Consider the following 18,936-nt stretch of genomic DNA (forward strand, 5'->3'; position numbering starts at 1 on the left):
CAGAGAAAGCATCACAGGATAAGCATGATCTCTGAAGGACTTTAGGAGAAGGAAGGGACGATGACACCCCCTCCTTCCTTCACCCCCACCGTCCTGTGGGTCCCAATGGGTGCAAGGTGACATCCCCGCAGGTCAGCGCCTCTTGGGGCCCAATTTAAGGCCTGGCGTTTGACCTGTTCTCCAAGCCAGGACCCACTTCTCCTCCTGCTGTTCCCTCAGAGGGTGCTGAGCCCTCTCTGGGGCCAGAGCAAACTCAGGAGCTGCTGGGAATGAGGACACCCCCCACCGAGACCTAGGCGGTACTGGACTAGTGAAGCCTCACCCCGGCCAGGCAGAGGAGCAACGTCTGGGGGTCCCTGGCAGCTGCTGGGTTGGAAGGGTTTGTCAGCCCTCCATCTGCCCTGGTCACTGTCAGGGCCTCAGCGGGCTCCAGAACTGGCAGATGGTGCAGGCTCCGGTTCGCTGGGCCACAAGGAGGGCTGGGGCAGCTCCCCTGGCAGGCGGTGGTGGGGTGGAGTCTTTCTGCAGCCTGGGCACAGCATCTGTCCTTTTAAGGAAATGTCCAGGTGCAGTGCTGGCCCGCAGCCCCCCCAGCTTCCAGGGCACTGGTAAGAGTTACCAATGGGGCCGGGGGGCTTCTGATTAGAGTCCCCCCCCAACCTCCTGGAACCTGCCTGGAGTGGTGGGCAGGACCCAATGCATGCTGACTCCCCTCAGTCCTGCCCAGGGGCTGTGGCCGATGGCCAGGGCGCTGGCCCTGGGACTCAGCCCTTTCCTCCCCTCTGCCATCTTTGACGGGAGAGGGGCTTCAGAGGGATACTGAGATATGGGGACACTGGCACCATCTGGGCCTGGTAGAGGGGCCACTGGGAGGTTGGCGGCACCCTTGTCCTTGAAGCCATCCAGAGCTCTAGTGGGTGCTCACCTGCATGTGAAGGGGGGAGGCGGTTCTCAATTTATTTCAATAAACACTATGATGTGCCAGTGACCTTTTTGTCTGCCCAGTTGGGGGACTAGTCTGGGTTATGGGGACTGTGCTGTGCCCTGAGTGTGGTGCGGTGAAAGGTCTGTCCGTGGGGGCTGGGCTGTCGGGTGTTCTGAATGGATGGCGTTGCCTGGCGTTTACTCATAGCGCATGTTGGGCCAGGCCCCGAGCTGGGCTGGACATCCCGAGTGCGTCATGTGTTGGTCACAGGGTACCTTGGTCTCTGCGTGTGTCCCCCTCCCCCCAGGAATGCAGCCCAGCACAGACTCATTCAATCTCCTCTTTACTGTCACCATCACAGCCACTGGGAGGGGCACACAGCTTTAACCCCCTGTGTGCTAAGGGGAGGGCGGGGCATTCAGGGCTATAAAACTAGCTATATACATAGAGCGTCCTAGGGAGAAAGCCACGCTGAGCACCCATGCCCGGGCACAGTGGGGGCTGGGGTCTGGAGCTCAGGCGGGACCAGGTGGGTGTGTGCACGTAAGGACATGCTGGGGAGGGGCACCGCTGATGGCATGAACACTGCCAAGGCTGCCTGCAGGGCCTCGAGCAGCTTGGCTGGGCGGGTGACCTCTGGGCTTTCCCAGGTTCCTCCACATTAGGGGTGGACCCCCCAGGTGGGACCCCTCCCCACCACCCAACCGTGGCCTTAAAGCCCAGAGTGGAGGGACAGGTATCCAGTGTGCGTCCCCTTTCCCCCCTCGCTCCTCAGATCTGGGGACACCAGCTGGCCCCTTCCTGACACTGACTACGGACCAGGGCAGGGCACATCCACCTGGACGGCCAGGGCTGTGGGGGGTGGTGAGGGAGACCCAGGACCCCTGGCAGCGAAGTGACACCCTCGTCTCAGAGACGAGGACTGCATGGAAAAATGTCTCTGGGACACCCCATCAGCGTGGAGACATCCCCAGTCCTCAGGCATCACCCACAGACACTGGACGCCAGGGAGACCGCCAGGGGGCCTCCACAGAGACAGATTGGCACTTAGGGACCACCACAGACCAGTTGCCGCGGTGATTTCCATAGAGACAGAACCTGGTCATCAGGGAAAACCCACCCCCGGGGGTGGGGAGGGTCACCGTGGTGGCCGGACCCAGAGACAGCAGGCCACCCTCTCAGGTGCAGGTGAGCGGTGGCCCCTAGCTGACGCGGTACGTGGATGTGTTCTTGGGCTCTGTGCTGGGCACACACCAGTCGCCGGCTTCCTGGATGGTCTGGTAGTGGCGCCAGGCTGACTTGTTGTAGACGGGCAGGCGCTCCACCGAGTCCGTGGACAGGGCCTGCGGAGCGGCAGGGTCAGCCTCTCCCCAGCCCTGAGCCCGGCCCCCCTTCAGCAGAGCACCCTCTCCCCAGGGTGGGCTGTGCTGGCCCCTGACCCATACGTCCCACCCCAAGTTAGAGTCAGCCCAGCCACCAGCCACTGGCTGAGACCACTGTCCCGGGCCTGGAAAGACCCGTGGAAGGGTCTGTTCCTTCTTTGTCCTGCTCAGGTCCATTCGAGAAAGCTGCTCCCCCAAAGGGTCAGGGAGGGAGAGGCAGGAGGCTGGGCTGTGTGACCCTGACAAGGTAACCAACTCTGGACCTCTGTCTTCCCCTCTGAACTTAATGACGAGACCTGTGGTCCCGCCACTTCCTTCTGGGTCTAACAAGGGAAGGGTGCCGGAGCAGGGGTCTTAATCATGGACCACGGACCCCCTGACATTCCTTGCCAAGTTGTACGTGTCTGGGGGGTGGGGTTATTCAGGTTGAGGACCTGTAGCTTTGCTCTGGTTCCCAGAGTCTGGAACCCGGGAAGAACTGGAGGGGTGGACAGGAAAGCTAACAGCAGGCCCATCCTGCCAGGGCCCGTCGGCAGAGCCCTCCTCTGGCCCGGCTCTCGGGCAGGGCCCTCACCTTGAGATAGATGACCGCGTCGGTCCCGAAGCCCTCCATGGAGAAGAGCTGCAGGTCTCCCTGGAAGTACTTGGCGTAGAGGCGGGAAATGGGGAGCCCATAACCGAAGCCAGCCTGCAGGGGGCAGGAAGGTAGCGGTGAGGAGGCTGGGCCTGCTGGAGCTGCAGGGATGATGTGGTAAGGGAAGGGTGCATGCAGGGGGCTCACACAGCCGGAGCGGGGACGGGGCAGGAGAGGGGCTTTGAGGCACAAGTGGGGTGTGGGATGAACGCAGAGAGTCACAGAGGGAGGAAGAAGGGCTGGGCGGGGAGAGGAGGTCTGGGCAGGTCCCAGGGTTCCTTAGTCTCAAGTTCCCGAACAGGGAGGTGCTGGCTAGCAGCAACAGGGGGTGGACGGGGACAGAGTGGGGAGGGAGGTGGCAGGGAGACACCTGACAGGTAGGTAGGTGGGTGCAGGGTGGGGAGACACGGGAGGGACAGGGGGCCCAGACTCAGGGGAGGTGACCGACACCACACACAGCCACACAGGAGCGGAGGGAACGTGGACGTGAGGAAGCAAGAGGTGAAAAGAGAGACAGCATCCTTCAGAGGTGGGCGGGGCGCGGGAGCAAAGCCATCTCACCAGCGGGGTTCCCCCGGTGCCAGGCTGGGGGGTGGGTGCTGTGGAGTACATGTAGCTGAAGAGTCGCTCGATCTTCCTCAAGGGGACACCCCCACCTCGGTCACTCATCTAGGGGAGAGGGGATGTGTCAGGGACCCTCCAGAGCTCAGTTCCCCCCCAACACCCACCCCTGACCTTCTCATGGCCTTCCCCACCCTGGGATCCGCCCGCCACGTGGGAGAAAAGGAGAGCCCACTCCAGGCAGGAGGGAAGGTCCCACCCCCAATGCTCTCTGGTCTTCAAGGCCCAGGGTCACATACTTTGATGGACAGATCTTCCTCACCCAAGGCCACCATGACCTTGATGGGTGGGAGAACGAGGCTGGATTCGTGGCTTTCCACGGTGGCCCGCATGGCGTTCTGCAGAGGGGACGAGGTCAGAGATGCATGGGAGCAGCCGGCCCTGACCGCGCTCCCTCCAGGGACAGTCCCCGGCCTGCTCACCTTGAAGAGCTCAAAAAGCATGTGGTAGAGGTGGGAGGGGACATAGACCATGTGAATCGGCTGTTTGGAGTTGGCTGCTGCAGGGAAGGTCAAGACCAAAAGTCAGGGAATTGTCAAGAGGTCACCATTCAACTACCTTACCCAAAGCAGGACCCTCGCAACCATTCTTCTTTTACTAAAAGACAACCCCTGCCCCAAAGTTTTAACTGGGTGCATGGCTGCCCAGCTAGAGACTAAATCCCCGTCCTCCCCTGAGCTGCAGCAGCCAGATGACTCCTGGCAGGCCAGTGCTCCACTCCTGGGCCCTGCTCTCCACACCCTCCTTGCCTTCCTCCAGGCTGGAACCGAGACCCGGGGGTGGGCAGCCAGCTGTGGGCACCCCCCACCAAGGGGCTGGCGAGAGGGAAACCTCCTCGAGAAAGCCACTGGTACTGGGGTTTGGGAAGGCAGCCAAGCTAACACATCACCATTGCAGTACCCCGTTTGATTTCCTTCCTGTCATTTATCATGATCTGACATTATCTGTATTTACTCGTTCCTTGGTTAAAGGCCTCATTCCCCAACCTCCCCAGCACCAAGAACATGAGCTCTATGAGAACAGGGACCTTGCCTGTCTTCTTGTTCACAGTTTCCTAAATATTTGTCCAATGAATTAACAAGAATAATACAATAATAGCTCTGCTTCTCCCCATCTAGGAAACTCCATTTCCTGCTCCCTGTCTCGCCGTGCTGTCCTAGGTCCCCAGCCCCGAGACACACACACGGCCTCGTGCTCACCATTGATCTCCTGGATCTCCAGGTCAGGTGAGGCCATGTAATACTTGTCGCACAGGAGCTTGGCCATGTCGTAGGCATCTGAGGGAAGACGGGGCCAGTCAGGCATGGGGTGGCCCAACCAGTCCTCTTGACACTGACCCTAGGCGTCACCAACATTAAACCCATGTGGCCGTGTCCCGCTCACTGGGGAATGGGTCACCCCCTGGCCAGGTGAGCTTGGGAAGGTCCCTGGGGCTCCTCTGCCGGCCAGGTACAGTAGGGATGGCTCACCTTTGACCACCTCGGAGACGTTGCAGTTGGGGTCGATGCTGCCGATGTGTTTGGGGTGGGCTGGGTTGGTGCTGCCGTCAAAGATGAGGGCTGTGGGTTGGGGGAGGGTGCTGTGGGCTGGGCCACCGAGCCTGCCCCCAGCACCCCATCTTCCCCCAGGGCTCCCCTACTCTCTACCTGCACCACTAATGCCTCTGCAGGCTCCAGTCCTAAAGCTGCATCCCCCGCTCCTGCACTGTCTTCCCTGACCCTTGACCCCTCTACCCTGGGCTCAGGCCAGTTTTGGACCTTCCCAGGCCTGGACCATTCTTCACCCTCACACCACACCCCACATCACATTTATTCTTGTCTTTTGCTGTAACATGATAACTTTTATCATCCTGCTTTTACAATTATTCGAGTACGAGGAACTGGTTTCATTCACAACTGGCTGTAATTTCTCAACAATCACAGTGACTCCTCCTGGGATAAGAAACTCTAAACAAACTGATTTTGAACATAATGAGACCTTCAATGAATACTAAAGAAAAAATTTTAAAGATGTGACATAATTTTACTTTTTTTTTTTTTGAAACATAGTCTCACTCTGTTGCCCGGGCTAGAGTGAGTGCCGTGGCGTCAGCCTAGCTCACAGCAACCTCAGACTCCTGGGCTCAAGCGATCCTCCTGCCTCAGCCTCCCGAGTAGCTGGGACTACAGGCATGCGCCACCATGCCCGGCTAATTTTTTCTATATATATTTTTAGTTGGCCAGATAATTTCTTTCTGTTTTTAGTAGAGACGGGGTCTCACTCTTGCTCAGGCTGGTCTCGAACTCCTGACCTCGAGCGATCCACCTGCCTTGGCCTCCCAGAGTGTTAGGATTACAGGCGTGAGCCACCGCGCCCGGCCTAATTTTACATTTTACAAACATTTAAAACCATAAATTTCAACGCTGCCATTTTCTTTTTCCATCTTGGAAGCAGTAACTCCTTTTTAGGGGTACTGAATGGCGCCCGAGGCCCCTGAAATAGCCGGCTGATGTGCCCCTGCTGCCTACCGGGGCCCAGCACCCCTCCCACAGCCCAAGCACCCACTGTGCTGATCACCTGTCCTACAGCCCGAGCACCCACTGGGCTGGCTGATCACCCCTCCCACAGCCCGAGCACCCACTGGGCTGGCTGATCACCCCTCCCGCAGCCCGAGCACCCACTGGGCTGGCTGATCACCCCTCCCGCAGCCCGAGCACCCACTGTGCTGGTTGATGAGCATGCGGATGGAGATGCGGCTGAGGTAGAAGCGGTCCAGGAAGTACTGGATGTTCTGGTTGGAGACAGGGTCATCACCGTATGTGTCCTTGTACTCGAGCACACCCTGTGCCATGGTGGGCACCACGTCGTTGTGCCGGTTCCGGATGGTCACCAGGGCGTCAGTGAACCTGCAGGGGAGGGCAGATATTCATCCCCAGCCAGCCCAGCCCTGGGGACGCCCTCAGGCCCCACTTCTGACCACTTCTGGAGAGCCACGGTGTCCTCACCCACACCACCCTTCCCAAGCCGACAGGCACACGATGCCCTCCCTGCTCCTTCTGAAGCCCATCCCGAATCTCCCAGCTGCCTGTCCCACAGCTTTCCTGCTCAAAAGCCCAGAGTTCTCGGTCCTCTCAAGGGCAGGGCCTGGATCTCACCCAGCAGACTCAGGGCACACTGAGAATGGAGTGGGTGTCTCTCCCATCAGACCAGATGTCCCTGAAGGTCAGGGCCTTTTCTTCCATCCTGTTGGCACTTCTGCCCCTGGGGCTGTGACGCCAGATGTCCTTCACCTACACCTGCCTTCCTACCCCCAGCCAGAGCCCCCACTCACTGGCTCAGGGTACGGTGGTCCTCGGGGTCCTTGTCCAGGAACTCCATGATGTCCAGGAGACTCTGAACATACCTGTGTGCAGGGGACGGGAGGAGGCACAGCCTCAGCCTTGGGCCTGGCTAGGCACCCTCCCTGCCCCCTCAGGGGGACCTCACTCTTGTGCTGCCCCTGCTGCGGGCAGCCCACGGAGCTGTACTTGCTGACAAGCCATATCGCAATTTTTCTCTATCCGTTTCATTTGTACACCAGTCTCCCTGACAACCCAGTCAGTTATGTAAGAAACCTCCAATGTGCTGGTCCCCGTTATAGCGCCTTTGCTTTGGAATCCTAGAATAGTCATCTCAGAAGGGGCTTGGAGATCATCCCACCCAGGAGGCCTCACAGATCAGGAGGCTGAGGCTGACGCTGGGGAGGGGAGGCTGGAGCAAGGGCCTGCGGTGGGATGAGGCGGGAGGTCCGTCAACGTCTCTGGGCCCCTCCAAGGAGGCAGCTCCTAATGTCTCCCCCGCAGGGCTGTTTTTGCATTTTAGTGTCTCTAGAAAAGGCCCCACCGTATCAGGAATCAGTCGCGTCCACAGCGCTCCGGCCTTCACCGTAACCTGGACCAGGCAGACAGGCAGGGACCAGCCCCACCGCGCAGTCTCCTCAACCGAGGCCCGAGGCAGCCCACAGCTGGCAAGGGGGCAAGGGGCACAATGAAGACTACCCCCCTGTCCAGTCTCCAGCACTCGGCAGCGCTGACACTGCTCGAGTCTCACCTCCACGCCGCTGTTCACGCAGTGCCCTCTGCCCGGAATGCCTTCCCCTTAAGCCGAGCCACTGCGCTCTTCCCTCTCTAGTCTAAGACAGCAGAGAAGAGGGTGAAAGGACGAGCTTTGGAGCTGGCTCTGCTGAGTCCCAGGCCTGGCTCTCTTCCAGGTTGAGCTGTGTGGCCCGGGGTAAACTGTGGAACCTCTCGGGGCCTGAGTTTCTTCACTGGGAAAATGGGGGTGCTTTTTGGTAAGGGTTAAATGTGCTATTAGCACAGTGCTTAGCACACAGTCAGTGCTCTCTAAATGCTTGCTCTTATTATGAATGGTGGCTCAAAAGTTGTCAACAGCTGAGTACATCCTCTGAGCTCCCTGGTGACACCAGACACCCTCCTACTACTGTAGGCTCTGAATCACACCATGTTTGGGTCCCCCACGCCCTGGGGAGCCGCACCGCTTCCGGCAGGGATGGGGCTGTCTCAGCCCTGGAGCTCCCTCCTGCCCTCCCTGCCCAGGGCCAGGCACAGAGGCTGACCGGGGGAGCTGCAGCTGCTGACGGGGTGGGGGCCCACATAGCAGAGAAGATCGGCTTCCTCCCAGAGCCCCCCTCGCCATCCCTGCCACCCCAGTGGACAGTCGGAATGGCACTCCTAAACTCCCGCGACCTCGCCTCAGCCTCCCTGGAGAAGAACAGCAGCTGACACAAACCTAGTGACCGCTAATGCCCACCTGTGCCCAGAGTCCCACACAGGGTCTCTCATCTCCCGCCAGCCGTGATGAACACAAGGTATCTCCTTCCTTCTGCAGATACGGGAAGGCCCCATTCCCCAACCCCCCAGCACCAAGAATGTAAGTGCCATGAGGACAGGGACTTTGCCTGTCTTGTTTGCTGTTCAATAAATATTTATCAAGTGAATTAATAATAACATAATCATGGCTCTTCTCCCCTGTGTCCCACAGGACAGGTAATATGCCTCAGGCCACACAGTAAGCAGCAGGCTGGGATTCAAACCCAGGTCTGTGGGACTCCAAGTCTACACCATGGGGCCAAGTGCTCACTGTGCCCACCGGCCCTGACAGTGCTGCTGTGGCTGGGGATGGCGATGGTGGCGTCTACTGGGCACCGACTGAGCTTGCCCGCTCCCCACTTCAACCTCCATGATAACCCTGGGCAGAGGTGCTACTGCTGTCCCACAAGGAAGTTAACATGCAGGGCTGGGGTTGCCACACCCAGGCCTGGTGACTCCAGACCCCCTGTTCCCTAAGCATGCCCGGGATGAAGCTTCATGCACACATGCTTCTTACAGGGAGAGGGGATGTGGAGAGAGAACCGGCAAGTGTGCAGCGCTGGGGGGGCAGGTAGAGAGAGGAAGGGGAGGAGCCAGCTGCAGAGTGGGGCCCTGGGACCCCTTCCCAAGACCCAGGGGGCGGGGAGGGATGGAGGGGGTCAGAGCTGGGAGGCCACTCCCTGCCTGTGCTTGGCTGGGGTGGGGTGGGCAGGGTCAGAGTCCCAGCCCTAGGGGTAGGGCAGTGCTCCAGCTCTGGGTACCGCCCCCTTTGTGGCTGCTCAATGAACCCGAGAACGCAGAAATGGGGCCTGGTCACATGCACCAAAGTGGGGCAAAGAGCGCTGCCGCTGCATGGACTGACAATGGGCAGCGCCTGCCACCACAGCCTGGGGCCTCAGCCTCCTGTGCTGGGAAGCAGGTGTGGAGTCGCTGCCTGCCGCCCTCATGGGGCCGCTCCTTCAGGGCCGCAGTCCTAGGCTGCTCTCAGAACCGACAGGAAGAGAAGGATTTTCCCAGAGGGCCCTGCCTCTGCCCCGAAGCCCCCCAGGTGTCTGGCACACCAGATGTCACCCTTGGGCCAGATCTTGGTCCTCAAGAGAGAGATACTGGGGACCGAGCTGCACTGGCTCCTGGGCTGCCCCCTCCACCCCCTGAGTGGGCCAGAGCGAGATCGGGGCTTAGACAGGGGAGGCCTGAGGGCAGTGGTGCAGTGACAGGCAGACACTCCCAGGCAGGACAGGCAGTGTCCACCCCCTAAGACCTGGGGAGGGCCCAGGGCCTCTGACCTGCTGACCGCTGTGGTAACAAGGCTACCAGGATGCCCCTGGTGAGATCTGGAGCTTCCAACCCTGGCCCCAGGTAATGTGGAGGTCCACCCTGACCCTCCTTCTGGGGCCCTGGGCCAGTCCAGAGCCCTGGGTCTGGGAGGCAGGAGGCGGGCACCGCAGGCAGAGGCAGAGCGGGGCTGAGAGTGTAGGGGTGTGGGAATGAGCCTGGCGGGGAGGGCCCTGCAGGGCTGTGTGGGAGCGGGAGAGGCCGTGTGTGTAAGTCTTTAATGTGTGTGCCCTGCCCGTGGGTGTGTGCAAGGGTGTGCCCTGTGCACCAGTGTCCACAGCTGCTGGGGACAAGGGCGTGAACCAGGTGGTGAGGAGGCTGGGTCGCCACACTGAGGGGAGAGTGGCAGGGTCCTGGCTGGGTGGAGGGGTGGCAGGCGCGGCCCTGAGCCAAGCAGGCTTGGGTTCCGCTGCTGGCTGTGCCCTAAAGAGGCCACTGAGCCACTCAGGTCCCCATCTGCAAAATGTGGTTCACAGCAGTAAGCACTTCGTGGGCCCGGGTGTAGACAGAGGAGATGATGCAGCGAGTATGCGCTCAGTGAGTGTCGTTCCTACTCAGCTTCTGCTCCAGTTATGCCAGTCGTAGCTGTGCAGTTGTGGCTGGGAACTCGACGAGCTAAAGCCCCAGCTCCCGCCGCAGCAGGTCCTGGTGCCAGAGCCACTCCCCCGGGTTGTTATTCTTCTCAAGGGCAAGGACTGGTTCCCACAGAGTGGGGGTGGGGAGCCCCACAGGCAGGGTTTGGGGTCCACATGCGAGGGAGGCTCGAGAGAAGGTGCCGGCCATACCGCCTCCCACCTACAAAGACTCTCAGTGACAGCAGTGACTCACCGTCATTTGATTCTACTCTACAGCTCTTACTTAACCCTGCATTTTCTGGAAGCACAGCCCCACTGAGAGGTGCGAAGGCTGGCCCTTTCACACTCCAGCAACACTGGCCACCAAACAATCCTTGTAAAGCGGATCCTACTTCCCCACGGACTTGCACTTGCACCTTGAACTTGGAAATCTCTGGCTCTGCATCACTGCCCCAGGGCGCAGCCTTCTTCCTCTGCCCCCCAAGAAAGATCCAGGTCCAGCCTGGGTTTGAACCCTGGCTCTACCACCTACTCCCAGAGTCTCTCGGCCAAGTTTCATCACCTCTGTGAACCTCAGTTTCCCACCCAGAAAACGGGATGACAACATGGCCTCCTTCACAAGGTTGTGAAAATTAAGTAACTTACTACCCGCAGACACTCAGGACAGCTGTGGGACACAGCAAGCCCTCGGGGTATGTTTGCTTTTGTTATTGTCATTATTTATGACTACATTGTCTGAGAAAGCTCACCACAATGGTATCGTCTTTGGCCTGGAGGTGCCACTGCCTGGAAGCTTGGGGACAGGGCTAGTATTGGTAGAGTCCTACGCACTTTTCACGTCTAGCAGTGGCACTTTGGCAATGGCATTTGATGCTCAGAAACAGAATGGGTCCCCGGGTTATAGATGAGGAAGCTGAGGCTCAGAGAGACCATGTGGCCTGCCAAGGACTGAGTGTCTAGCGAGCCTCAAAGTCAAGCACGCTGACGCCAAGGCTAGGGCTTTCCCCTGCTGTCCAGAACAGCAGCCCACGGCCCCCAGTCTGGCCAGCTGAAATAATTTACCAGGTTTCTTTAGAACTAGGAGCCTTCAGCCTGCTCACAGTGATTCTGCCTACAACCTCTCCCCAGCTGATAGACACTCCGTTAGCTGTTCCCACATGCCAACCATTTCCACTACGGCCAATTGCATTTGTACAGGGCTTTTCTGTGTTCCCAAGGGGAGGTCTTGCTCCTTGTTCCTCAGACTCCAGCTAGTTGTGAGGTGCCCTGGTAAGTCGCCCCCTTCTCTCGTGAAGACCTTGCCCACCTTCACCACCTCCATCCATCCCAACAGGCAGGCGGTTCTCCTAGAGAAGGAGATCCCCACTCTCTCACAGGCAGCCACCTCCTCCCTGTCAGGAAGTCCTTCCTGCCCTCACACCTCAGTCTCTCTTGCTGCAGCCGATGCCCATTGTCCCAGGAAATGTTCTTAGCAGGCTTGTCTCCTCAGTGTGTCAGGATGCTTTAGCGAGCCCTGGGCCTGCTCCTCTAAGATGAATCACCCACTGGGGGAGTGTTCTCTCTGGTCTAACTTCACTCCCTCCTGCTGTTACTTGACATTACTTCCAAGCTTTGAGGGAGGAAAAAGTCAGGCCAAGCCCTCACATGTGTCAGTGATTTTCAGAAAGGGACTCTGCGGGGGGCCTCCGGGGAGTGGCAGGCAGTTCAGCAGCCCCCTGCCCTCCTCCTGCATCCCTCAGCTCTCCCAGGAACACGGTGTCCTGGGAGGGCCCTGAGAAGGCCTGTCCTGGAGTCAAGGGCCAGCTAGAGAGGCAGCCAGGTCAGTGAGCCGGACGGAGCCGGAGAAGGGCTGAGGAGAACAGATGGCGCCTTCTGTCTCCTCCCCAGCACTCCACACCACCCCACAGTGGGAAGTGCTGGCTGGCTTCGAGGTCCTGGACCTCCGAGGGGCAGGGCACAGCAAGGGGTGACCCGGTTGGGCTACATGAAAACCAGGCTCTGCGCTCCAGGCCCCCACCCCACCTTCACAGCCTGCACTACAGCACAATATCCACAAAGCACATTCTCGGCTCCCTGGCCGGGTGCTGTCCCGTCTCCACACCTTTGTCCAGGCTGTTCCTTTAGCACGGAATGCCCTTCCCTTCCTTCTAGCTCTGGGCTTGCCTAGGTACCCCGTACGGTACAGTGACAAGTCCCCCCTCTTGTCCACTGCAACTTCCCCACACCTTCTCATTCAACCAGCGTTCGTTGTGCACCTACTGTATACCGGGCCCTGTGTGTACAACATTGTCCCTGACCATATCTCACTTAATTAGAATAAGTCAGGTATGCACAAGTCCATCCACAGAAAAAGTGCTGCAAGGGCACAAATAAATCTTTTGAAACCTGAACAGTGTTTGGTTATGGGGTAGAGGGTAGTGGCTGGCACTTTCTTCTATCTACTTTTTTGTGTTTTCCAAGTGTCAAAGTGAGTGTGTTATACTTCCGTAATGAGGGAAATAAAACCCAATCAATGTTCCTTTTCAATAATGTTTTGATTCTTAATTTAAATAAAGTGAACCCTTCGGCAGCTCGCTGATATTACAACCAGTTTTGCCGCACTTAGCGCGCCCTGCCTGGGCGAGGAGTTTCATCTTCCCCTCCGGGTCCTGGGCTCCCTGAGGGCAGCTGCTGCAGTTTTCTTAGAGCCAGCGTGGTGCTGGGCCCAGAGTAGGTGTGGGACATGCTCCTGGGTCTAACGGGAAGCCACAACCATACCACACGACAAGCCCAGCAGAGCCAGGAGATTTCTGCACAGGCGCCACTAAAGACCAATGAGGATTAGCCATTTACATGCCCAGTGACAGAAGACACCCTAGTTCATTCTTCATGTGGCCAGCCATCGGCTAATGCCATTCAGTTACTTCACCCCAGACAGAGCTGTTGAGCAAACTCTGCTGAGCCTTTCCCTCTGCTCCCTGCAATAAACTTTTGGTCTTTGTCCCTCCTCAGGAGGGTACTGTGCCACCCCTGTGTCTATTTATTTTCCAACATCCAAAACAGTCTGTCTTGCAGCTTGAACTACACAATTTGTTCAAACATTTGCTTCTTTTGTTTCTTTGTTTCCCAAAACATTACTCAAGCAAATATTGCCTAACAGGTGCTGGGGTTCCAGGACCAGGGCTGGTGGCTCCTGCTCACATTAGCCTGACTTGGGATTTTGGCTGTGAAAACTATGATTTCCTGGGTGGATCCTGAGTTTCCCGAGAAAGCAGGGTGGTAAGAATAGGGCTGTCCCACAGCCTAGGCTAGGAGGCTAGGAGCGTGACCTGCGTTCCTGCTCTGGCTTAGGGTTCCCACTCGACCCTGGGAAACTCCGCAGCCTCTTGGAGCCCCTGTGCCTCCCCTCTGCCCCCACCCTCTACTCCCCAAGGCTGTTGGGAGCATGGAGACTCTATCCTTGAGCCCAGGGTCACCCGGTGATGGCGTGGGAGGTGCGGGGCGGAGGCAGGGGGCTCACCAGCTCTGTACCAGCTGCACCGAAGGTGTGCTCAGCACCCTGTCGGGAAGCAGGTTGATCTCTTTCATGATGTTGGCCAGGCGCACAGGCAGCTCCTGCCTGAGGAAGGTGAAGGACGTTTTCTCACAGGCATTGCTGGACCCTGGTGGGAGAGAGAGGGGTGAGCCCACAGAGCCGCAAACCATCTCCAGGGGCAGGTCAGCCAAACCCTTCATGGACTGAGGGGCCAAAGGGGAAGTGACCTGCTCAAGGGCACACAGCAAGGCAGCTGTCCCCATCCCCTGCTGTGCGTGACCCCCTCACACACATCACAGAGCCTAATACTTCAGTGGGTGGCATCCTCTCCCCAACCCTAGCTGAACCCTGCTTGTCTTTAGCCACAGGGGACAGGGCCACTCCTGGGTCCATTTGAAGCTGCCTCTAGCCTTCGTCACTTCATTTCCCTTTCCTTCCCTCCCAGCAGACACTCACTTTGGGGGTTGACCCGGGGGCAGAGGAGCCTGGAAAATCCATCCCTACCCATGGATGGCCTAGCTGAGGGCAGCTATGCCTTGACCACCATGGCTGCAGGGTCCCAGTGTTGCCTCTGACCCAGGTCACCTCACCCAGGCTGGTCTGAATGCCCATGGCAGAGCTGCCTCTGTATGAATGCCCAGCTGTGAGGCCAACGGGGCTTGAGGATGGGAGTCCACGTGCTTTGTTCCTCGGTCTGGCTTCAAGATGAAGAGGGGCGGAGGACTGCATATGGCCTTGTCCTAGAGTCAGGAGACCTGAGATCTAGCCCAGACTCTGCTTCCACCTGTCACCCACGGCATGTCATCATCCTTCAGAAGGTTTCAGTTTCCCCTACTGTAACCACAAGTAAACCAAACTCTACTGTGAGCCCCTCACAACTGTGCCATTTCTGTTACTAGGGTCCAGTTTGGGGGGATAGCTGCTGGGGGCTGGGAGCGGCGGGCCCAGGAGGCTTTCCTACATAAGAGAAGCTCAGGACTCAAACAGGGCAGGGGCACAGGCAGACAAGTCCTGGGAAACAGGTGCCTTACGTCCTGGCTGCCACCTCCCTACTCCCATCCCATCAGTGACGCAGCTGTAACTCAAGCTAGGCACTATCAACTCAACTCATGAGAGACTGTCCCTCCACCCCCAATCCCCAGCTGGCACCATGGAAATGCCGTGTAGACAGACAGGGCCCACACAATGCCTGTTTCAGCCGCCACGTTGGCACAGCCTTCCTCCTGTCCCAGAGCCACCCCCAGAATGCTGGTGGTGGATGATCCTGACCCAGGAACCCAGGGGCAGCGGGAAGAGGGTACAGGCAGCCTGACTGTACCTCATGGTGCCCCAGGCCCCTGCCCAGCTGGGGACAGGCTGCAAGGCTGGAATAGATTTGATCTTCAAGTGTCCTTGCCCACTAGGGCAGCTGGGCTCCAGCTCCTCCGGAGGGTGGAGGTACGCTAGGCAGGGCCTCCCTCCCACTGGCACCTTCTTTTGAAAGAGCCCCCTTCCCCCACTACCCTCTCATTCTCTCTCACTCTCTGCCCAAGAGTGTCTGGCCCTTCTGGCCCGGCCCAGGTCTCCTTCCGGATGGCTGCACCTCCCAACCCTGCCTTGTTCCTCCCGCCAGCATGCCCCTTGTTTTCTGTCTCCCACTCAAGTCATCAGAACAACCCTCGCTACCCTTCTAGTGCCTGGATACCACCCAGCTCCCTTCCTGTCCTAATGTCGAGGCCTCGCCGCCCCTTACTCTCTGAGACCCCTCACAAAGCCCCGGAAGCCACCTTGGACCCCTCCTTCCCGGTGCCCCCTTCCCATTAACACTCCAGCCCTGGGGCCCGGCCGCCCGGCCTCCGCGTTAACCCCTTCCTGCCTGTACTCTTCCAGGCAACGCTTCCCTGTCACTCAGGGCCTCTCTTCTCCTCCGTCCTCCCAGCCACCCGCGGGCCCCGCAACCAGCCGCCTCCCGCCCGCTGCGTACCGAAGTCCAGAAACTGCTTCATGGACAGGGGGGACGGGGAGAACTTGCTGAAGTGCTCGATGTACTTGGGCGCCCCTACCAGGGACGCATTCTTCAGCAGCGCCCGGACCCAGCGCATGGCAGCGGCGGCCGCGGCTCGGGCCTGGGCTCCGGCTGTGGTCCTCGCGCGGGCAACGCTCGCGCTCGGCTCGGCCCAGCCCGGCCCGGCGACGCGGGCCGGCCGCCTCCTCCCACCCGCTGCCCCGGCGGGGCCTCCGCGGCTCAGCCAGTCGGCTCGCCGCGGCGCCCCGGCGCCGCCAATGGCCGCGCACAAACAACCCCGGGAGAACCAATAGCCTTCCGCCCCGGCACGTGGCTTCCCTCGGGGTCCGCCCCCTTAACCCCGTGCGGGGCGCGGCGGCCTGTTGTTTGCGGGAGGCCGCGCGCGGAGATCCGCCTCCCGCGCGTTCGCTCCCCTTCCCCGCGAGGGGCGAGGCCCGCGTAACCCCTTCCTCCCCAGAGGCCCGCCAGCCCCGTCGCTTCCCCTTCCGCTGCTGCCTTTCTCTTGCTCCGTCACCTGCCAGCTCCTTTTAACTCTTCCTCCCCTGAATTGTCCAGGTGGCTTCCAACTAACCCCTTTCCTCCCAGAGGTACCTATCTCACCTGTCGTCTTTACCTGCTCTCCCTTCACGGGTCTTGTGGGTTCCCAGTCCAGGTGACAGCGACCTAGCTCGTGAATATTTGCAAAATTCAGAACCAGGACATAGGCCTATCCTAATCCGTCCTACATAGGTGCAACCCACCCGCTTCCGCAAAGCTCCGGGCGGTTCGGAAACGGCGGCCTTCTGCTCTTCCAGTGCAAAGACACCCGGGGTCAAACCCTCACGAGGAGCTGCGGTGGGGACAGCAGCTACACAGTGTCAGTTTTCGAAACACTTTTCACTTTATTATTACCTAGTTACTCGACTGAACATAAAGCCTTGGACGTGTAACGCGACCACCTGGGAAAGCAACCTTCTTGGTACCTGGCTTCCCTAGGGACAGGTGAGGGGAGGCGATGTGTGTGGGGACGGAGAGCCCGCCCTGTCCCTGCGGTCCCGTCTCGCCGGGAGGACACATCGTGCGCCGTCTTGCGGTCAAACGTGGTATGTCGCATCCTGGGCCTAGGGCCCGACTGGCCACTTGGAAGCTCTGCTCTGCGACCATTGGGTCATCGGCCCACACTTACCAAACGCCTAATGTATGCTAGGCTTTGTGCTGGGAACAGAAAGCACTGACTGGATCAAGGCACGACCCTTTCCCTCTATCATTTCATCTCTCAGTGTGGGAGACAGCGGCCTAAGTAAATAATTAGTTATAACGGAATGTGATTGCAGTACGGCCAAACAGAGCACAGCTTCACAATGGAAGGGGCTCTTAGCTGAAGGAATAATAACTTATGTGCCAGGCACTGTTTGCATGCACTAGCTCACTTAATTCTCAAGACAGCCCTATTGTACTATTTTTATCCCCGTTTTGTAGATGATGAAACTGAGACTCAGGGATCATTCTCAACTGCAAAACTGAGCTCGTTACTTCCTTGCTCACAGCCTCTCGGGCAATCTACCTCTCACAGGTGCCTTTCCAGCTGTGCATGGTCTGCTGTGGCTTAACTCTCCAGTCTCCTCTCCCCCATTCCCCTGCTCACCTCCCAGCCATACCTGTCTGCTGCCTTGAACCAGCCTCTAAGCAAGCTCCAAGCCATTGCAAATGCTGTCTCTTTTGTCTGGATCATTCTTTCTTTTCAACTTCACTTACCCATTCTTCAGGTCTTAGCTGCTTAGTCACCCCTTCCTCATGGAAGCCTTCCCTGACCCTACGAGGCGGGGTTATGGGCTCCCTTCAAGGGCCCCTGAGATCTCCTGATCTTAGCATGATGTTAGCTCTTATCACACTGAGCAGGAATTGTTTACTGATTCATCTGTCTTCCCCACTAGACTTTAAGCTCCATAAGGCAGGGGTTGTGTCTGTAAATTCACTACTCTATCTCCAGCACCAGGCACGGTGCCTAGCACATAGTAGGGTGGATAGGGTGAAAAAGGTGGGGTCTGCAGGGAGACATGCCATAGAGATGTCAGGGAGGACCATTACACATCCACTGGGCTAGCAATTAGGAGGTGATTGCTAATGCTGGTGAGTGCAGTTTACAAGTCCCGGAAGAGTATATGGGATATTATATACAAAACGCCTAGCCCTGTACCTAGCAATAAATGGTAGCTATTACTATTATTGTCAAAATTAAAGTAACAGGCTGGGTCTGGTGGCTCATGCCTGTCATTCCAGCACTTTGAGAGGCTGGGGCAGGAGGATCGCTTGAGATCAGGAGTTTGAGACCAGCCTGGGCAACATAGTGAAACCCCATCTCTGCCAACAGTAACAATAACAACAACAATAAATAAACAAGGAAAAGGCCATGACTTCTGAGGTTAACTGTAGGAGAGGGGAAGAGGTTTCCCAAGATCCTTGCCTTAAAGCTGCACTTCCACAATGTGGGCTCTGTACTTGGATAAAAATTTCTTCTGCAGAGACTGTTGCAGGGTGGGAACAGGAGTGCTGTGCTGTGGTGTATCAGTCAAGCTAGGTTAGGCAATGGTGCAGTAACAGGAAAAAGCCCAATCCCTAAATGCCCCACTATGTGTACAATGTGGGTTGGTGGAGGCGGGCTCTCAGGGCCTCAGACTGACAGAAGCTTTATCTCCACACAGGCTTCCACAGCAGCAGAGGCAGAAAGAGAGATCTGGGAGGGTTTCCCACCAGCAAGTCAATGTTTCAGCCCAGAAGTGAGTGCCACTTTCCTCCTGCTTGCAAGTCATTGGCTGGGATTAGTCACAGGCCTCTAGGACGTGCAATCCCACCATGTGCCCAGGTTGGGGAGAATCACCTTGATGGGTCCTTTTAGTAATGCAAGAGCCAAGACCCTCTTCTGGAACAGTTTGGAGGTACCACATCTCCAAGGAGCTCAGGGAACTTGGAATTGTAGAGGGTCCTTTTAAAGTGGGCATTGTTGCCTCTCTGCCAAGTATGTTTCTTTCATAAAAGTTTAGCTGCACTAGTCCTGAAAATGACTGCTTATCCTCAGGAGAGTGTGTGTGTGTGTGTGTGTGTGTCTGTGTTTTCTCGCC

At 58.1% G+C, this 18,936-nt stretch overlaps 1 protein-coding gene and 1 long non-coding RNA gene across 2 annotated transcripts; one reads left to right on the forward strand and one right to left on the reverse strand.

Annotated features, from left to right (window-relative positions):
- Positions 1 to 1,251: 1,251 nt before the first annotated feature.
- Positions 1,252 to 16,091, reverse strand: PDK2 (pyruvate dehydrogenase kinase 2). The gene is made up of 11 exons (XM_045526214.1): positions 15,797 to 16,091; positions 13,819 to 13,960; positions 6,873 to 6,944; positions 6,263 to 6,447; positions 5,032 to 5,121; positions 4,762 to 4,839; positions 3,985 to 4,061; positions 3,802 to 3,900; positions 3,503 to 3,610; positions 2,882 to 2,995; positions 1,252 to 2,268 (listed from the first exon to the last, which is right to left on the reverse strand). The coding sequence occupies exons 1-11, from the start codon at positions 15,912 to 15,914 to the stop codon at positions 2,128 to 2,130; spliced, it is 1,224 nt and encodes a 407-aa protein (XP_045382170.1). The 5' UTR covers positions 15,915 to 16,091; the 3' UTR covers positions 1,252 to 2,127.
- A 105-nt stretch (positions 16,092 to 16,196) lies between these two features.
- LOC123620727 lies at positions 16,197 to 18,870 on the forward strand. The gene is made up of 3 exons (XR_006728930.1): positions 16,197 to 16,425; positions 16,734 to 16,920; positions 18,520 to 18,870. It is a non-coding gene; the product is annotated as an uncharacterized LOC123620727 (long non-coding RNA).
- Positions 18,871 to 18,936: the final 66 nt, after the last annotated feature.

This window comes from Lemur catta, chromosome 15 (assembly GCF_020740605.2).
Source record: "Lemur catta isolate mLemCat1 chromosome 15, mLemCat1.pri, whole genome shotgun sequence".
In the NCBI taxonomy this organism is placed as follows: domain Eukaryota; kingdom Metazoa; phylum Chordata; class Mammalia; order Primates; family Lemuridae; genus Lemur; species Lemur catta.